This window comes from Mercenaria mercenaria, chromosome 19 (genome assembly GCF_021730395.1).
Source record: "Mercenaria mercenaria strain notata chromosome 19, MADL_Memer_1, whole genome shotgun sequence".
In the NCBI taxonomy this organism is placed as follows: domain Eukaryota; kingdom Metazoa; phylum Mollusca; class Bivalvia; order Venerida; family Veneridae; genus Mercenaria; species Mercenaria mercenaria.
The window spans coordinates 7,024,217-7,044,472 of NC_069379.1; the positions used below are offsets into that span (position 1 = coordinate 7,024,217).

The 20,256-nt window shown below is 32.1% G+C and overlaps 1 protein-coding gene across 1 annotated transcript; it reads left to right on the top strand.

Moving 5' to 3' along the window:
• Positions 1-264: 264 nt before the first annotated feature.
• LOC128551291 (fibrillin-2-like) lies at positions 265-15,076 on the top strand. The gene is made up of 4 exons (XM_053532083.1): positions 265-472; positions 6,501-6,677; positions 6,804-7,007; positions 14,898-15,076. Exons 1-4 carry the CDS (start codon positions 265-267, stop codon positions 15,074-15,076), a joined length of 768 nt encoding a protein of 255 aa, XP_053388058.1.
• The last annotated feature ends 5,180 nt before the right edge of the window (positions 15,077-20,256 follow it).

Here is a 20,256-nt window from a genome sequence, read left to right on the forward strand (position 1 = left end):
TTACTTGAAAATTTACAGAAAATGCAGTCTTGTTCCTCTCGCTTAATTGTTCATCTCACACAAAAGATGTTCTCAAATTGTATATCTTATAATTTGTATTGAAATAACTTTCTTTAAATAAGACACTGGTTGTTCAAAATCAGTATTTTGATATTTTGCTCTGTTTGTAACAATTATTTAGGTACATTTTACATATCAGTCATTATAATAGTCAATGAGCTTAAACGCTCGGCAATTTAGATTTATAATTCCAATACAAATAAAATGTGTGTGTGTGTGTGTGTATGTTTCTATTTAGATAATCATCCCCCAACTGTCTCAGAGAGCTTCCCTAAAAATATAACTGTACGATACAAAGTAGATTTAAACTGGACGATAGATTTAAAGAACTACGTCTATGATGACAACACAGACAAGGCTGACCTTAAATTCGAAGTTCAAACAGAACTGCCGGAAAAAGAGTATACGCTTGGTAAGATATTAAAAACTTTTTAGACACGTAATCCGTATTTTTTATATTTGACCCAGTATTTGCATTTCCATAACCGCTTCGGTGATGAATAAGATAATCAAAGAGAATGTTACGGTGAAATATCGTTCCCAATGTAGGTGAAGCAACTGCTTTAATGAATGCAGAATTGTGAGTTTTAAAAGCATCGCCTCCAAATAAGAGAACAACCACTTAGAAATGAGATATTAAGCACTAGAACTTCTTTCGATAGAAATGAATTCAAGTGTTAATTCAGCTTCCGCAAGATTTTGTGCATAAAATTCCATTTACTCCCGATAATTGTGGATTTTCCAAAGAAAAATACTTTATAAATTAAACTTTTAAAATTTTCAACTCTTTGTCTCAAAAAAAATATGTGATATATTTTTTTTGGGTCGGATCGGTTTGGGTAAGCTCGCAAACTTTATCATTTTTCGCGAAAACATTTTTAATTGTTAAGATGTGGGCTTTTGATTGCAAAGTAGTATGTACAGCTGTATTACGTGATACCTTAAGGACATGTACCAAATCAGATTCGAACCTATCAGCATTTTCTTGGCACTGCTAGATGAACTTAAAATACCTTTTTAAAGAAGTACCAATGCCTCATTTTCCTTTGATGATTTTCCTTTATGTAAACACAGGCCAATCCGTCTCAAGCAATTTGAGTAATCTACTATATGCATCCTGCCATGCAGTGCTATAAATATATTAACCTATATGATAATGTTGTTCTTAACATAATAATAATAAAATATAATAACATTGATAATAAAGATATAAATACTTGATGCTATTTAAACCTACATGTTTGATAGGATATATCATTTCTGTATAAAAAAATGGCATTTTAAAGATATGCAAGACAGGTATAAATGTCGAGCAGACAGGAAATGCTAGTGGTAGTATTTCTGTCATATATCAGCCAAGTCTGTGTCAGATTAACACTAAAATCGTGTGCGTACAACTTAAATTCTAAACATGTTGACATGGAAAATGTTGCAAAAAGCAAACCGCACACGTTTCAGTAAGATACTTGCTTATAGACGAAGTATCGGTGTGATAACAAAGCGTCGTTAAGGGAAGGTAGTGAGACTATGTTAAAATTGAGATTATGTTTCGGGAAAATTCCTGATAATTTGGTGTTTATTCATAAACAATCCCCATTTAGGGTGATTTACAAAACCCCCACCCACACTCACGCACGCACGAAAAGAAGAGATACATCAATCGCGTACTGTGAAATCATTATTATTAGTAGGGGATTAATTTTCGTGGATTTCATGGTTTAGCTCAACCACGAATTTAAGTCCCAACGAACAAATTGTGCCCACGATTTACGCAAAGTCGCCCAAAAAGACATCTGATCCGTTGTTGTATGCATGCGGCAGTACTAACCTGCAGCTTTCGTGTAGTTTATGGAGGCTCCATCAACGATATACATTGGCATGCATGGAAATAAAACTGACTATTATTTTCATTTAGAAATGTACCCGTGGTGTGTTTATGACATGCTTGTCAAAGTAAAAGTAGATACTAAAAAAAACAAAACAGTTTGACGTAGCGTCACGTGCCAAACGCACTATAATACGGCAGTTATTTGATTTTTTCGGCCCCGCTATGCAATGTTTATACGCTAGCTTTAATTTTTTGTAGTAGAGTACTACGACTTTGGAGCTATTAAATTAGAGAATCTAATTGCTAGATTTGCGTCCGATACATTAATACTTTTAAAATTCACATTGCACGTTTCTCGGCAGGAAATAACATATGCACATGTTCAACAGCTTGTAATTTCATCGAGTAGATGCAGTCGCACCATTCATTTTGCAAAAAAAAAAAAAAATAAAAATAAAAATAAAAATAAAAAAATAAGAAAAATAAATGAAAAATAAAACCTGACCATTTTATAAAAGTTTATGTAAGGATTACTTGGGTTATACTAATTCTACGGAAAATAAACAACATTGTTTTTCTATAATAGTTTGTTTTTATTTGCAGTACAATAGCTAGTTTTTGTTTAAAACACGATCAAATGATCGATTGGTATATTTGTTTCGATTATGAATGATAATTGTGCAAGGTGCTACGTTTTTGACACTTTTTAATTGGCGCCGACTTTTCTTATTGAATATTTTACTAAGGGTAGAAGTACTAGCAGATCTATGCCTGTGGAAATTATATTTATTTTTTGTTTTTACAAAAATTGAAAATCCACGAATTTACGTGCCCACGAAACAGCCGTTTTGGGCAAAACCAAGAAATTTCGTGCGGACGAAATTAAATGATTTCACAGTAATTGAAAGCAGAACAAGAGAAATAAACGTGCAAAGAGTATAGACTTGACTTTATTTATGGTCATATTTTTATTACAAAGTTAATGTAAGTAAAAATTGTATTTTCGACTCCATCAAGTGTATGCTACGCACATACACTATAGGGAAAATCAGTGATCAAAGTTGTATACTTAAGTCCCATTGCTATTACATGGTGTATATGTATATTTTATCTGTTGCTTGAGGTATAAGAGCGTTGCAAGTTTTTTTACCTCTCACACGGGCTAAGGACAAAACGATTTTACTATTACATTGCTTGATTGAAGATTTTGTTTGGGTTGTAATATACCTTATCACAATAGTAGTGTCAAATTAATCGGAACGAAGTAGTTCATAATATTTCAAAGTTACAGCAGCTGAAAACTTACGGGTGGCCCTAGGTTTAAAGAACATGATCCTCTTAGGATATTTAATATTAAACCGAAAATGAAAACACTTTATTCCCGCAATAATTCAGTTCACGATACATGTATTTTGTACTTATATCATGGACGATTTGAGAACAATAATCCACATATAAATAGTACCAAAATATCAACAAAAAAAGTAAGAAAGGTTTAAAATCAAACGGTTGAATCGTTTTGAAAAGACGTGATAACTTACTTTGCATACGCCTATTTTCTTCCGACAGCTTCAATTTCCTTACATTCGACAACATTTCAATAACAGTACAGGTACCCCTGTCACGATGGTGTCTTTATTTTAGAAGGGATGATTCTTGATAATACATGCTACTAGTAACAAATTGAGGACAGCTAAAGTAACCTCATATAAAAAGTACTCGTTTTGCTCAAAATCCTGTATTTGTGACGGCCTAATATTTACGCGATAATGATTTGTGACGTTATTTTGACAAATTGTCAATAATTCATTATCAAAACTGAGATTCGTGGATGCCATTTGCTTAAGACGATGAATATACACTTATGTTTAGTTTACGTTGAATGGTGTCTTAAATCATCAACATCAGCTTCTGGTTGGACATGCGTAATCTCAAAGTACTAATATACCATATCCTTAAACGTACACCTTCAAAGCAGCAATCTTTAAGTGCCTTGTGGATGCCGTATAAAGTAGTTTTGTACATGAACTCAGTCTTGTCAGTATTTTAGGGACAGAAGAATTGATTGTATTTAAGTCCCTGCATTAGGGATGCTGCATGTTCTTAACATTTCATGAAGAAAATGTAGTCGAAACAAGAATCTTTTTATTTTGTTTTATATGTCCTTCTAAAAGAGTGTCTGTAGATTTCATAAGCCGTAAAAATATTTTTTGAAAAGCTATACAGTTCAAGGTAAAATACATATAGTGTGATATATTAAATAGCCATGTCACAACTGGATGTATTCATATACATATCATATTTAGTAACCAACATTGAAATCAAACATAATTGTGAAATGAACATCAACTAAAGCTAATATATCATTTCTTTCAATTAATGGTGTTAAGAACCTCTGAAAATTTACACAATCATCTTAGATACAATCAAACATAATAGGCTAGATGATAATTTAAATAAGACACATTGTAATTAAAATGTAAAACAAATACTGATAACATTGACTTTGCAACATAAAGTGACAGTATGCAGATGCCGCATAACATAACCTTTATGTTGTTGTCTTTTCGGAATTGACGAATGATGGATAATCTTAACAACATCAACCATTCCATCTCAAACTATTATCTACGGAAGCTTGTATGTACCCCCAGAATGAAGACATGAAGTCGTCTCCATCGACTTGAACAACACAACAAGTCGTCAAAACTACGACGACAAGCCTCTATATACCGCGTCATGTTGACAAAATATATGTCATCATGTCGAGATACGGAATCCGACTTACTTACATAAATATATTTGTCGATTTGAAGTAACATGGATGTCGACATACTTCTTATCGACATACAGTGTAAGAAAAACAAGTTGTCTAAAATATGACAACAAACTTCTTAAGGTATGTGAACATATCGTATTATTAATGCAACTTTACAACATAATTTTATCGGCAAAATGAGATGTTGAACTACCAGGTATTTGCAAGTTTTGACGACTTGTTGTGTTGTTCAAGTCGATGGAGACGACTTCATGTCTTCATTCTGGGGGTACATACAAGCTTCCGTAATTATCAGACCAAAGTACCCGGCATATTAAATAAATTCCAAATTGAAAATTTAGGACAATAGCTGATATTGCTCTTCTTATACGGCGGCATTTGCCACTACTAACTACTAACAAACCACTTGATGAAAGTTAATCCAGTTTTGAGTAGGTCTCATGAAAATTACATCAAGAAAAAATGGACGTAATGTTAAGCTTTATGAAAAACAGAGTAAGCATTTGAAAGTTGTCTCTTACAAAGTACTTTAAGCGGATCTCAGGAAAAGCAAATTAACGGGTGCCATAGTGGTCAATGATTATTAAGTCCTACAGTTAAATCAGGAGTTCCTTGGTGCATGTGTATGTGTCTTTGTGTAAATGTTAATAACAGAGCTGTTAAGTGTTTTGTTTATTGGGGGGTGTATTCTTGAAATGTGCCTGTTTTTATTTGATCTTTTACAAAGTTTAGAGAGGTAAAACATTGAAACAAAGTATTAGCTAGTAGTCCCGTAAAATCTATTATTAAATTGAGTCCTAAAAGATATATTAGGGGCTTTTATTTAGCTTATTGTCTTTAAAAGGAGGTGTAGAATGAAATATCATTATAATTTATCTTTCTATCTATTTGTTTTTATTGTTTCTTCTAACATATTTTTCAAGTGTATATAGACGATATTTGTTTGTTTTTCGTGAATATAGAATATATCTCACTGAGAAGTGAGAAAATTTCAAATATTTTCACGAGCGCGTAGCGCGAGTGAAAATGTGAAAATTTTCTCACTTCGAGGTGAGATATATTCAATATTCACGAAAAACAAACAAATTTTCTTTTTATTTTATGCTCAATTACGTTGAGATATGCATTTTGCAACTGTTTTAATCTCAGCGCGGGAAACAGACGCGCGTAAACAGACATGACGTCAGACGTGCTGTGACGTTATAAAGACGCATGCAACATAAAGTTCCATTTTGTTTTATTTTTTGCTGCATAATGGTATGAAATTCTCTTTAAGTAAAATAATTTGAATCGAGAAATATACTATAAAGAAAAAAGTGCGACTACAATTTTCATCCTGTTTTAAGCAAATAATTTAAAATTCATACACAATGTAATGAGGGGGCGGAGCTATATCTCTCACAGTGTGAAAATATAGATTTCATATTTTCACAGTGTGAGTGATGAGATATGAAAATATTTAACTGATAGAATACAGTATTTCATTAGTTAGCATAAAAATATTGTAAAATTTGCAGGTTATATTATTTCTCTACTTCATATTGAAGAAATATGTCAATGCTATAAATACCCACCGTATCAATATGACTCCTATCGAAATGTACAAACATTGCATTATATGATACAAACTTTTTGCGCTTTTTGCCTTACTAATGTTGGCGTTCTAACGGATGCGACGTACAATGTAGTTTATTTTGTATGTTGTTATTTTAGATAAAGACATAAAAGTCGAAAGAGTGTGTATTTGTGGTTATGTTTTATCTGACTTATTAAACACTTTAAGAGGTTTATATCATTTAAACGTATGCTTTACAAGAAAAAAATTATTTTCAGACGGTGGAGTATTTACGTGGATAGTCGGCACAGGCTTAAGGTATATAGACACAGCTTTTACATTCACTATATACGACAAATTCAACGCTACTGCACACTTTGGAATCTCTATCAATTACTGTGGATGTAAGGAGCCAGAGCAATGTTCTTTTGAAGCGTTGAATTTAAATTCCACAGGTATTATGTTTATCATTTAACTTTCTGTATGGTCTTGTTTACTTTAATATCTTGTAGAATAAGTTACGGTAGAAAATCTTGATATAAGTTGTTAATGCGCATTGAATAATACACTTTTTCTTTCAGATGATGTAAACAAAGCATCATGTATCTGTCCAGAATATGCTGAGGGATTGTACTGTGACGGAATAATAGACTCATGCCCAAACTTTACCTGCTACCAGGATAATTGCAATGCAAAAGCCTACCGATCATTTACAAGCTGGCCATGTGCCCCTTGTCCAAAAGGAATGGATGAGACGATGACTCCAAAAATGCAAACCTGTAAAGGTAGGTATTCTAAGTATGAAAGACGTACCATAACAACAGCTATGTGTTTCGATACTGAATTTGATACAGTCTGATTATTTCCTGATCTCCGTTTGCTGCTTTAAATTTACACGTCATTTTCAAGAATACATCTTGCAGTCAAAAGTGTAGACATATGTAAGACGTCAGAATTTTACATAATTGCACTTTGTAACTGCCATAGGTGCATATTTATAGATATCGAGTATCTACCGAAGATAAATGTATCATTGGTACTGGCTGTATTTTTATTATATAGGGAGAGTTTATAAATGTAAACAATTCTTTTCTTTGCAAAACTATAAATCTCATAAATGTAAAATATGAAAATGAAGCTCGGATTTGTGACGAAAATGTCAGTAAATGGTTTAGATGTGCCTTGGGCAATAACGTGGGCGGCTTCAGACGTGACCTTAATTTGTGTTAGTATTCCATGCCAATCTGACTCACGAAACATGTTTAGTAGGTGTGTAATTCGGAATCAGAAAGTATTCTCAGGAATACAAAATCAAGAATCAGTCCTATTTTCAACACTGTGATATCTAATTTACAATAGATTACAAAAAATATGGCCATTGACTGAAGTATGTGGTCAAATAAGTTACTTCACAATTATTCTGAACTACATAGTAAAGCCCGTCGGTTGCAATGGAATTAAACTACGACCCTGTTCAGCAGCAGTTCAAACTCTATTAGCGGCGATCTTTTTTTGTTGTTATTGTAATACGAAAAAGCGAACCATTCGATCACAGTCAAGGTCAAAGTAACTAAATGTTATTATAAAATGAGTTATTGGCAGTGTTTTGTTTTGAAAACCCTGGTATTTTTTCGTTACGAATATGAGATGATCCGATTTTTAATAATGTATAAGCTACGGCCTTGAAACTTTGTAACCTTGTTATCTATCATTAAGCCACTACGAAGGTTAGTCGGACTGGATTTCTACAAATACATCATACAGACTGTTCAAAACCAAAACATGGTGTCTAGTGAAATACATTATAATGAATAGCAAATTCAAATATAGCATACCAAGGAGATGTTCAATTTCGATTATATTTTATTTAGGGTGCTTGAAATTACTTTAAATAACTTGAAACCAACTCTATATGAATTATGTTATTCCTGAAAGTGTTTTGCATTTTTGAAATTACTTAATGTATAAAAAAATGTTAATAGGTAAAAGCCTTAATCACCAGCATATGTTTAGTAATAAATTTATTTGGTACCTCATATTAAAGGGGAATAGTCAACATTTGACACTGTGTGTATTTAGAAAGGGTTTAATATAAACTGGCGAAAAAAAATATGTAAAACGGACTGCAAACAAAACGTTTATGATACTTTCGACATCATCAATGTAAAGAATTGGCAGCCATACTGGAAACAGTGATGTCATCATGCTTTCCTTATATAGGCATTGCCAAATATTGTATTTCTGCAAAATTATGTTGAATACGAATAATGACGGTTCTTAAATTCCAGCTATACACTTTTACACACAAACTAAGTTCAAATTATATTATACCACTCAAATATATGATATGATATATTATCTTTGTTGTTATTTACTGATTTACCATATTTGATAATGCTCATGAATATGAGGAAAGAATATTGGTGCCACTGTGCCAAACATGGCTGTCGTTTTATTACATAGATGGTATTTAAATGACTATAACTTGGCTTATAGTGATTTTGATTCTTGTCTGCTTTTGATCGTTTTTTTTTCGTCAATGTTAACATTTCACCTAGTTCTTTTTAATAAGTAATGTTGGAAAATATTGCATATTCCCCTTTAACTGTTAAGTAACAATGCATAAACGTTCTTGTTTAGTTCTGTTGCTTTCTTCAATTTTAAAGGTAGAGTCAAAACAGGTCTGCTTGGTTTCGTTTTTTGCTTCCAAAGAATCTTTTCACTGATTATATTGATTATCAAAACAGCAGTCTTAAAGTACCATGTGGCAGTTATAACGTCTCCCTGAACATGAATTTAATGCCGTCGTATTTTCTTGTCCTTTAGAATCCCCAGAAGATGGCCAAAACGAGTACCTTTCTTCGAGTCAGCCATTTTCCGTCAAGGAATTTTGCTATCGGACTCCGAGGATTTATGCGAAGTCACTCAAAGGAAATCCTCGAAGTGACTCGAATACACACCTATATTGGTTTCTTTTGCTTCCGAGTCACTTGACGACATTCCTTCAAGTGACTCCGAGACGAATAATCAATTACCTATACAAATTTAAATGGGCCTTCGAGTAACTTCGAGGACGGATTTCAGATTACTCGGAGCAGGGTGATTATATATTACACAGTGATAAGCGAAATAACACAGTTTTAGTAAATAAAAGTAATACTGTTGTATTATTTTACTTTAAAATAAACCTTTTTTTTCTGTTTATTTATGATATTTTTTCACTTTTTGAGAGGATACAGCAGTAGTATTTTTTATAAATCCTTCCAAATGAATTAATTAAAAAAGACCATTTTCATAATGAAAATTAATCATTTCTCCTATAATTTTCCTTAATCAATAACGGTCGCTTTTCTGTCACGGCCATTATCTTAATGTTAATCTAGTCTTGTATAGTTTCTAGTTTAGACCATTTTACATCAGTTTATTTCTAAATCTAATTTGACCTGTCAGAAACTATTTCAATATAATTTTTAACAAATCACTAATTTTAACGGCAGTTATTTGAAATCTTGTTTTATATAATTTTTAATACTTAACAATTTACTTTTCTAGCGGGCGCATTTTTAAAGTTTATCTAGTTATAAATTATTCAGAATTTAGTTAATTTATTTAATGACTTTATTTCTAAATTAAATTCGCAAAGTCAGAAATGATTTCTATATCAAAATTTAACTAAGCAGTTTCCTTTAACGGCGCTCATTTGGAAATTTGTTTAATTATATATGATTAATAATTTAGTCAGTTCTACATATATTTTATTTCAAAATCTAATTCGCATGTATTTCAATATCATACTAAACAATTTACTTTTAGCGGGTTTTATTTTAAAGTTAGTTTATCTATTCATAAATTATTCTTAATTTAGTGCATAAATTATTACATGACTTTTCCTTAATTTAATTCGCAAAGTCAGAAATTATTTAAATATCAAAATTTAACAAATCACTTGCCTTTAACGGCGGTGATTTGAAAGTTTGTTTAATTTCGTATGATTAATAATTTAGTTTATTATACATAAATATACTTCTTAATCTAATTTGCATGGTCAGAAACTATTTCAATATCAAAATTCACAGGATCATACATTCAATTAAAAGAACAAGCTAATTATATGAAAACAATCCATCCAAGTATGGAAATACTGCCTCGGAGTTTCGTCAAATCATCTCGCGGCACTCGAAATGACCGATTTATTGTTTATTACAGAGTCGGAGTCGCGCGGAGTGTCAATAAAATAGCGGAAATCATTATAGTGTTGCCTGTATAATTTCGACTCGGAGTTCCGTCAAGTAATTTCTCGGAGTGACTCGACGAAATTCCGCTAAAGTAATAAAACTATGACAGTCGGTACTCCGAGTCAGAATTAGGCAGAACTTGGAGGAATTCCTCGCTATGCAAGATTTTTCCTTCGAGGAAAAACGGAGAGTGGGGTTTCCGCGTGAGCTGATCTGTATGTTATATAAATAGAAGAGTGTAATAATCTAGTTCATATAGAACATTTAATTCTATCTTGTGTCTTTAAAATGGAGGTATTTATGCTTAAAGGGAGATAAATCGCTTGTAATTTTATAAAATTAGTATAATTTGCAATATCTTCAAAATACAGATATGACATGAACAAAATACATTCTTCTACACAAAAATATCTAATCAACGATACTGTATGTCTTTTAAGTTAATCTTTACAATTTAAAGGATATCAATAACACGATAAAGATAAAGTAAAGGGAGGTAAAAACCCAGAATGTGTATTTGCTTCATGGTATACTATATTATTCGAAATATAAGTGAAAGATTTGCATTCGTTACATTAAATAAGTCAAGGTAAACGTTTTCTGCTATTTTCAGTCTTTATATAGTGGGTTTAATAAAATGGGAGATAATTACCAAATGTGAGAGCTATATCCAGATCTTTTAGAATGAACATTCACACTGTGCTTTTCTTTGGAGCTAAATAAAACAGCTGCATTGTGTTATATACAATGCTTTACTCTAAAACGTTCAAACTTTAATAAAAAAAATAGGAAATACCAGTATACATTGTTATCATCATTATAAAATGTTCATTTTGTGGTGTTATACTTTTATCAAATGGCGACAATCTCAGCGCAATGCATGACTGAGTGGCTAAAGGGCCTTCCTTTACCGTTCAAAGCTGGATATTGACTTTCAAATCACTTTGTTATCTCCTATGTGAGGTTGTAACAGTTCAAGTGACGTAAAATTCTTTCAGGCGAGTTAGCAATGCAACTTGTATACCGAAGGTTATTAGTACTACCCATGCCTATAATGGCGGGCGTCTGGACCTTCATTTACCATTCAAAGCTGAAAAATTTCCATATTTCTAAATTTCTGTACCCTTACCAATTATCTTTGGGTGGGACATAAACCCTAACAAAATAAAACGTCATGGCCTAATTCTTAAAGACAATCTTATGTTTTACATCACATTGACACAGTGCACGACATATGACAACTTTCCAGCTGTATAATTGTTGAGAAAGACTCATGACTGTGACCTTCTGGGCAATATTTCGGGCATAGGTGGGTGCCTGGTAAAACCACTGACCTTCCGCAAGCAGGCTGGATGACTCACATGATGACCAAATCTGAGCTCGAACCCACAGAGACTATGGTCAAGTGATTTGATTCAAACATCCTTCACCACTTGGCTACGAAGGTACCTTGTTAACTATACTAGATGACCAGTGAGATCATTTCTCAATAGAGAGATATTTAAAAGTAGAAATATATTTCCATTGCTATTGCATTGATAGTGTTCAGTTTCCGGTACATATAGTAAATTATTTACATATAACAGAGTATTCAATTGGTATGAAATAAGATAAAGAGGACCAATGGTATTGAATTTGGGAGAATAAAGTGAAGTCCTAATGTAACACTCGGTAATACATTTTTAAGTTTATACTTATCAGTCTGTGTAGTAAAACTGTTTCTTATCTCAGGAATTTTACACAATACCAAGTACGCTTTTTAGATGTGTTTGCTTACTATTTCTTGATACCACAAGAGGTCAAGGAATTCAATGCACTTCAATTTTGTTCTGCAGCATATATTTAACTCTAGTCTTATCAGTTAGTTGATATTTTTAATAATATTGGTAAATGCGACAAACAAAGGAAGTAGATTTGAACATAAATTCACCTACTAGCTTACATTTTTGTACTAAGCTGGTTTTGATGAAGACACATTTATTTAATCAAGTGGTCATAGCTCATGCATTGTTTCTTCAAGAAACTGTTATAATAAGGCTTGTTCAGGACTCATTCAACGGGTGATTGTGATACTTAAGTTCCCCATTTGCAACTGTTGGAAGGTTTTTGATTAAATGTGATTGGAATTATCAGATCACGAAAGAACACGTATCAAATATTTCTGTGTATGAAAAAAACAAACATTTTGCAGTTTAAATGCATGTACTTATTCACAGTTTGATACCTTCTATAGCGCAATGGATTTCTTATTCATATAGATATTTGAGACTATTATAGTTACAGTAAAGAATAAAATAGTTATCAAAGGTACAGTGAGTGTGTGAGGGAAAGGGGTTTGGTGTGGAATTCGTCATATTTCGTACAGACAGACTTACTTGAGGCACTTATGTTACACCGCCTAGTTCATAAGCTGAAATTTGGCTATTAAAAATGCTTGTTTGTGCAAGGCTGCAGACAGTTTATTAAAGTCATATCTTACTTTTATACTTAAAGTAATCAACAACTGCAAATGCTAATCCGTTTTGCCTTAAACTTATCATATCATATACCAACTTATGACACTACTATATTTTATTTGTAGCAGGCTTCCTGTATTATTAGCTTGTGAAAAAGCTGTATTCTTACATGTAAAGAGTGTTGTAGTTTAGGTGATGATGTTTTAATGAAAGGAAAGTCAGATAACAACTCTAATTTCATCACTATATTTGTGTTTTCTTACATTATTACAGGTATTCATTGCAGCAGGGACTTTTACTACACCCTGTAAATTATGATTTATATACATACAATGTCTTTAAATAATTGATATTATGTTTATTAATACGATGAATGTCTTAAGTATGTATTTGCATAAATATACTTTTTCTTTTAAAGAATGACTGTATTTTACCATTTAGAATTAGACTGGAAAAAAGACAATTTTCTATCGATATTTGCATTTGAAAATTATGCTTTTAATGTATAAAATCAAAACTAAATTAAAACTTTAAAGAAAAATTAAAACTACTGGCCTTTTCCATTTAGAAATATAAATTTCCATGTCTTAGTAAGAAAACAGGTTTATTTGAAGGCTAGATTGAATATATAAGGGTGTATCTATTGAAATATAGCAGCCATTTTGAAATTCAATATGGCCGCCATACTGATGGCCAAAAAAATGATACCAATGGAATTCTTAAAAGGTATCACATAAGCTTTCATAAAAACATAACTTTTTAAAATATAGGGGAAGAAATTACAGGATTACAATTCGCCACAGACTATTAAGACAAAATCAACGTAATATTTTTGTTGGTGTTATATGTACATATTTTCTAACTTTCGAAAATATTAACTATTGCAATTTGGCTTATGGTAGAACTTTATCGAAAAAGAAAGAAAATACCCATTTTAAATACAAAATATGCATATTCATGTGCATTTTGGGAATGGTGTTAACATTTCCTTCCTGATAAAGTACATACTAAAGTAAGTAATAAGAATAATAGCTGTTTCAAGCATTATTTGAGACTTACGGCCCGGCCCGTGTTTTATTAAGAAAATTGGTAAAATGGTATAAGGTTTGAAGAGCCTGTTTTAGTGAAATTTCCAAGTCTCTTGTTTACTTTTGCATTCATCTATATATTTTTCATAACTGATTAAAAGACGTCTGTGATAGTAGTTCTGCACAATGTCTTGACGAGGTAATCATATGACCCAAGTTTCATGAAAACTATTGACGGGGTTTAGGAGATACAGAGCGGACAAAAAATGGAAAGCTCAAACCTTTGACCTTGAGTTGTGACCTTAACCTCAAACTGACATGGCTGACTTGTACGTTCTTCACATTGTCTTGATGTGGTGATCGTTATTAAAAATAGATAGATCAAAAGATTTTATTAAAAGCATGCTTTATCTTTGTGTAATCTCTTAGTTCCAAGCAATTTGTTTCAGGTTCTAGTAAGGGTAACGTTTTACATAATCTAATATAAATTTTTAATCCATTGTTTTCCCTGTTCATTTGTCTAGTAATGTGGTTTACTTTCTCACATTGCGTCCTTGCTCAAATTCGTAATATATTTGCATATTTTCATTTTCATTATCTTAAACTAAACATTAAAATCAATATATCTTGTTGTATAAACTATATTCTCTCATTTGTATTTTTTCCGGTAAGAGAGTTTAACTTGTACTCTTTATAAGCTCCTCGCTGCCCTGTAATACTAAGTATTACAGTTTTCTCATGACAATTGTCAGGAATCGAATTGTGTCGTGTTAAATCATCGGCAGTGCATTTATACTACACTACGCTTCGAACAATCATTATAACAAACATTCTCTTAACCATAAGATCGGGATGTTGCCATTTGAATTAAGTTGTTGGTGTGTACAAACAACAAGCATACGAATTCTGTAGATTTATTGTAAGGCTATGCTGTCCCTATATGTTTTCTGTTTCAGATATTGACGAGTGTGCTCCAGAATACACTGGTGAAGATAAATGTCAGCAAAATTGTTCTAATACTAATGGGTCGTTTACTTGTGACTGTAGAAGTGGATACGCATTAAATGCTGATAAACATACATGTGATAGTAAGATGTATACAAACATTTTAGTAAGCTCCTGTAATATTGTATGATTTCATAACAAAATTCGTCTATTTAGACATACAGTGTAAAGATGTAGTTTACAATTTGGTTAGAAATGACCGTTTTTATGGTATTTCCTAACATAATAATAATAATAATAATAATACATTGGATAGCGATAGACACAAGTGCAAAGGTAATAATCGTATATTCTTTTATGCTTCTGGAGACATCTTAGTTATGAGTCAATTGCAGTTTTTTAAATGAAATATAGATGTCAAATGTGACGACCGCATTTTTATTTAAACGTAAAATTTCTAGAATTGATTCACGTTTCTGACTTAAACCGTCATTCAGTTATCAAGTTTCGTGACAGGGTCAATTCTGCATGTAAATTGTGAGGCAGTCGTACTATTAGTGCGGGTTTACCACTAACTAACGGCTACACAATTTTATAATGGGAATGCATGCAAGGAACAACAGAAAAACCATAGAAATCTTATATTCAATAAGTCCTAATCTGTTATCTTTTGTTTTGAAAACACGTGATTACCCGGTAATTAGAATACACGCAATCCTGTTTTGATTTGCTAACAAGTAAGTAAATATAGTATATCATAGTGACCTGATGCTAGCCGGTATAACAATCAAACATATATACATTGTATAAATAAATTTACTGATTATATATAAGCAGCCAGCCCAGTGGACCTATACGTCACCTTAATTATACAAGTTATACTTTTACTTGTAAACCTACTTCTTAATACAATAGCAATTAACACTTCCTTTCCAATACATCAAGAAATAGAACTGATTCTCTTTCTACATGTAATTGATACACAGGTAAAGACTGAAGGGGGTCCTGGGGGCCGTATTCATAAAGCATCTTAAGTATAAGTTTTGACTTAGGTTGAAGATTTTACTTAAGTTTGTGGTGATTTCAGCTTAAGTCTAAGTTAAAAACTTAAGTCCTATTCATAAAACAGCTTAAACTTAAGATACGTAAGAAATGACTTAAGTCAGAAAACAAAATAGCATCGTGAGTACGATTAAAGTGTTGTTTTTCAAATAAAAGCACTTTAAACGTAATTGTGCATGTTGTATCTGTCTGAAATTAATGGGGTTTTTTAATGTTTTCGTCCACAATAAAAGCCATGAATTACTTATTAAGTTGTTTTATGAATAACAAATATACTTAAGTAAAATAAATTTCTTACTTAAGTAATACTTAAGTTAATAATCAATTTCTTATACTTATACTTAAGATGCTTTATGAATACGGCCCCAGGTGTACAAAATGTTACTGAAACATTTAGACTGTTCTATTACTATTAAGATACTTGATTGGTGTAAAGATATGGCTTTAACATAGGACAATAGTATAACTATTTTGAGTAACAAATGTGTTTTTCCAATTGAAAGATACGCATATAACTAAAAGAAAAAAACTATGGGGTTCCAGCCTTATAACATCACAGTGGGGAATCAAATGACTAAAATAATCTCTAAACCAAAACAAATTTATGAATAATATGGGATAATATTGAAGCACGTTTTGCTGTAAATCTCAAATATAGCCTATCATATAGCAACATAAATGTATCCTAAAACTTCTGATTATCTGGAACACTTCAAGAAACTGAGACTTCTTATTTTCCTTAGTGTTTGTAATTACATGATATTTATCATTATCCTAAAACTACATAGATTTCAGTTACAATCACCTTCTGATTATCTGGAACACTTCAAGAAACTGAGACTTCTTATTTTCCTTAGTGTTTGTAATTACATGATATTTATCATTATTATCAACTACATAATATTTTAACAATTTTCATTAATCATATGTTAGGCTATGTTTAAATTTCATATCTTATCATGGTAGGAAATTTATTCATGTTCTTCAAAATATAACTTTTGTTTAGAGGTTATTTTGATCATGTGATTCCCCGCAGTGATAATGTACTTTCTCCTGAGATAAGATTTTGCAATGATGCAATTAGATTCTGGTCTATTGCCAATATGCAAAAGTTATTTTATAGTAGGACGTTTTCAATTATGTTTAAACTATTATCGTTATAAAATTCACACTGCACATGAATATCTTCATCATTATTTAAAGAACAGAACCTACATAGTCTTAGTGACTTCAATGGCTCGCGCACATACTGTTACATACTACAGATCTGGAAACAACTTCTTTCAATGGACTATCAAAAAACCTACAACAAGTCTTTTCTTTTCTTTAAGATTATGTTTTAGCTTGTTAGGTTGTCTTATAGTTGCAATTTTAACCTCTGGTTATTTTTCGGCATACGAAATAGTGAATGTGTGGAAAATGACGTGGGAGATGTTTCCAAATCTATAGCTATACTGTATGTGTTATTTGAAACTCGCTTTGTTAATTTGAAACGCACATCTAGACGTTGTATATTATTCAAAGAAAAATGAAAAGTGATTTTGGTGAAAAAGATATGGGAGAATGTTCCCCTATCTATGGCTATAGTGTATGTGTCATTTAAAACGCGAGTTGTTAGTTTGTTATGCCTACCACGACGTAGTATATTATTAAAAGAAGAAAAACGAAAAGTGATTTTGTTTAACAGGATATTGGGGGATGTTCCCCTATCTATGGCTATACTCTATGTGTCATTTGAAACTCGAGTTGTTAGTTTGTTATGCATACCACGACGTAGTATATTTTTTAAAGAAAATGAAAAGTGATCGTGTTGAAAAGGACGTGGGAGTTGTTCCACTATCTATGGCTTTACTGAATATACCACTTGAAACTCCGAGTTGTTAGTTTGTTATGAATACCACGACTTTGTATATTTTTTTAAAAACATGAACAATGATCTTGTTGAACAGGGCGTGGGGGAGTGTTCTCCTGGCTATGGCTATGCTGTATTTGCCATTTGAAACTCGCCTTGTTAGTTTGTTATGCATACCACGACTTTGTATATTATCAAAAAACATGAAATGGATTTTGTTGAACATGACGTGGGGGAATATTCCCCTATCTATGCGTATACTGTGTGTACCATTTAAAACTCTAACTTTAAAGTTGTTTTAGTTTGTTATACATACCACGACGTAGTATATTATTTAAAGAAAAATGAAGCGTGATCGTGTTGAAAAGGAGGTGGGAGTTGTTCCACTATCTGTGGCTTTACTGAATATACCACTTGAAACTCCGAGTTGTTAGTTTGTTATGCATACCACGGCGTTGTATATTATATAAAGAAAACTGAAAAGTGATTTTGTTGAACAGGACGTGGTGGAATGTCCCCCTGTCTATGGCTATACTGTATGTGCCATTTGAAACTCGCGTTGTTAGTTTGTTATGCAAACCACGACGTTGTATATTATTTAAAAAATGAAAAGTGATTTTCTTGAATAGAACTTGGGGGAATGTGCCCCTATGTCCATACTGTATGTGCCATTTTAAACTCGTATCGTATTTTTATGCATGCCAAGTGGTTCTATATGATTTTAAACATTAACATGAAATCAATAACATTAAGGCATGCGCTATTTGCCCCAGCATTTGTATATTTCAATAACTAGATTGAGATGATTGCTATTTTTCCCACACATTGTTCCATTTTATAAAAAGTGCAGCATGGAGGGATGTTCCTCCATCTTGTCAATAAAACTGAGTAATTATTACAAGTATCTCTATATTTCAATATTCACCCCCCCCCCCACAAGAAAAAGGACAGATTTCCTTTTTTATTCTGGAAAGCCTTATTTGTCTCTTTTGTGAAAACTATTATCGATGTGAAAATGTCATATATGCCACACTCAGGGATAAAACTAGCAAAACCCGATTCTTATTTTTTTAGGTTAACCTACCGCGCTTCGGGGCTGTTACACTGCGAAAAAAGAGTTAATATACGGGAGTGTACGGGATCCCGTATATTACCCATATACGGGAAGAAATACGGGAAAACTAAAATACGGGCGTGTACGGGGCTTGTATATTTAAAAGTCCGTATACTAATAAAATACGGATTTCCGTATACTATGAAATACGGAATTCTTAGTATACGATACCCCGTATATTATTGAAATACGGGAAATTCTAAAAAGGGTTATTCTGATCGTATACAACACCGTATATTCCCGTATATGTCTGGTGTACGGGAATACATAAATCCGTATATTACGAAAATACGGGACGTATATTTCCCGTATATGTTTCTTATACAACCCCGTATATTTCCCGTATATTCTGGATATACGGGATATGTATAGTTTGTATATTTCGAAAATACAGGGATTAAATTTCCTGTATATTCTTCGTATACAACTCCGTATATTTCCCGTATATGCCGGAAATACGGGATTCAAATAATTTGTATATTTCGAAAATACGGCACGTATATGTTCCGTATATGCTTGGTGTACAACTCCGTATATTTCCCGTATATGCCAGAAATACGGGATTTAAATAATTTGTATATTTTGAAAATACAGGGATTAAATTTCCCGTATATTCTTCGTATACAACTCCGTATATTTCCCGTATATGCCGGAAATACGGGATTTAAATAATTTGTATATTTCGAAAATACAGGACGTATATGTCCGTATATGCTTGGTATACAACTCCGTATATTTCCCGTATATGCCGGAAATACGGGGTTTAAATAACTTATATATTTCAAAAATACGGGATGCAATCAATATGTGTAGTGAAAATTATATTCTCCGGCCATTTCAAAGGTCAAACGTTTTGCATGTTTTCGAACTTGTACGTGTATGTAGAATGAATGCCAATATTGAAAGAAAGAAATGTTTAATACTAATATGACATGAACTGAAAAAAGCATTCACGGACCAAAACAGGTATAAATTTAAAATCAAACATGAATGAATCCATCATTTCATCTAGCGCGTTCCCGATTTATTTTAACATTTAATCTAAATAGCCGATTGAGAAAAGAAAAGGATTAATCAATTCATCCCTATTTATTTGTAGTGATAAATACATCCGTTGATCATCGCCATTGTAAAAATCTAATGCAAGCATAAATTAACTGTTTTCTGCACATTTCCAACGCTTGTGCATACAATGCAAATATTTATAGAAAAAAAGAGGAACTAATCCATTTATATTTTGTACTGAAAAAGTATATAAGACATGTATTGATACTTTACTTATGAAATCAATTCTAATAGTTTTACAGACGAAAAATAATCGATATAATGTGTCTGCGTCCAA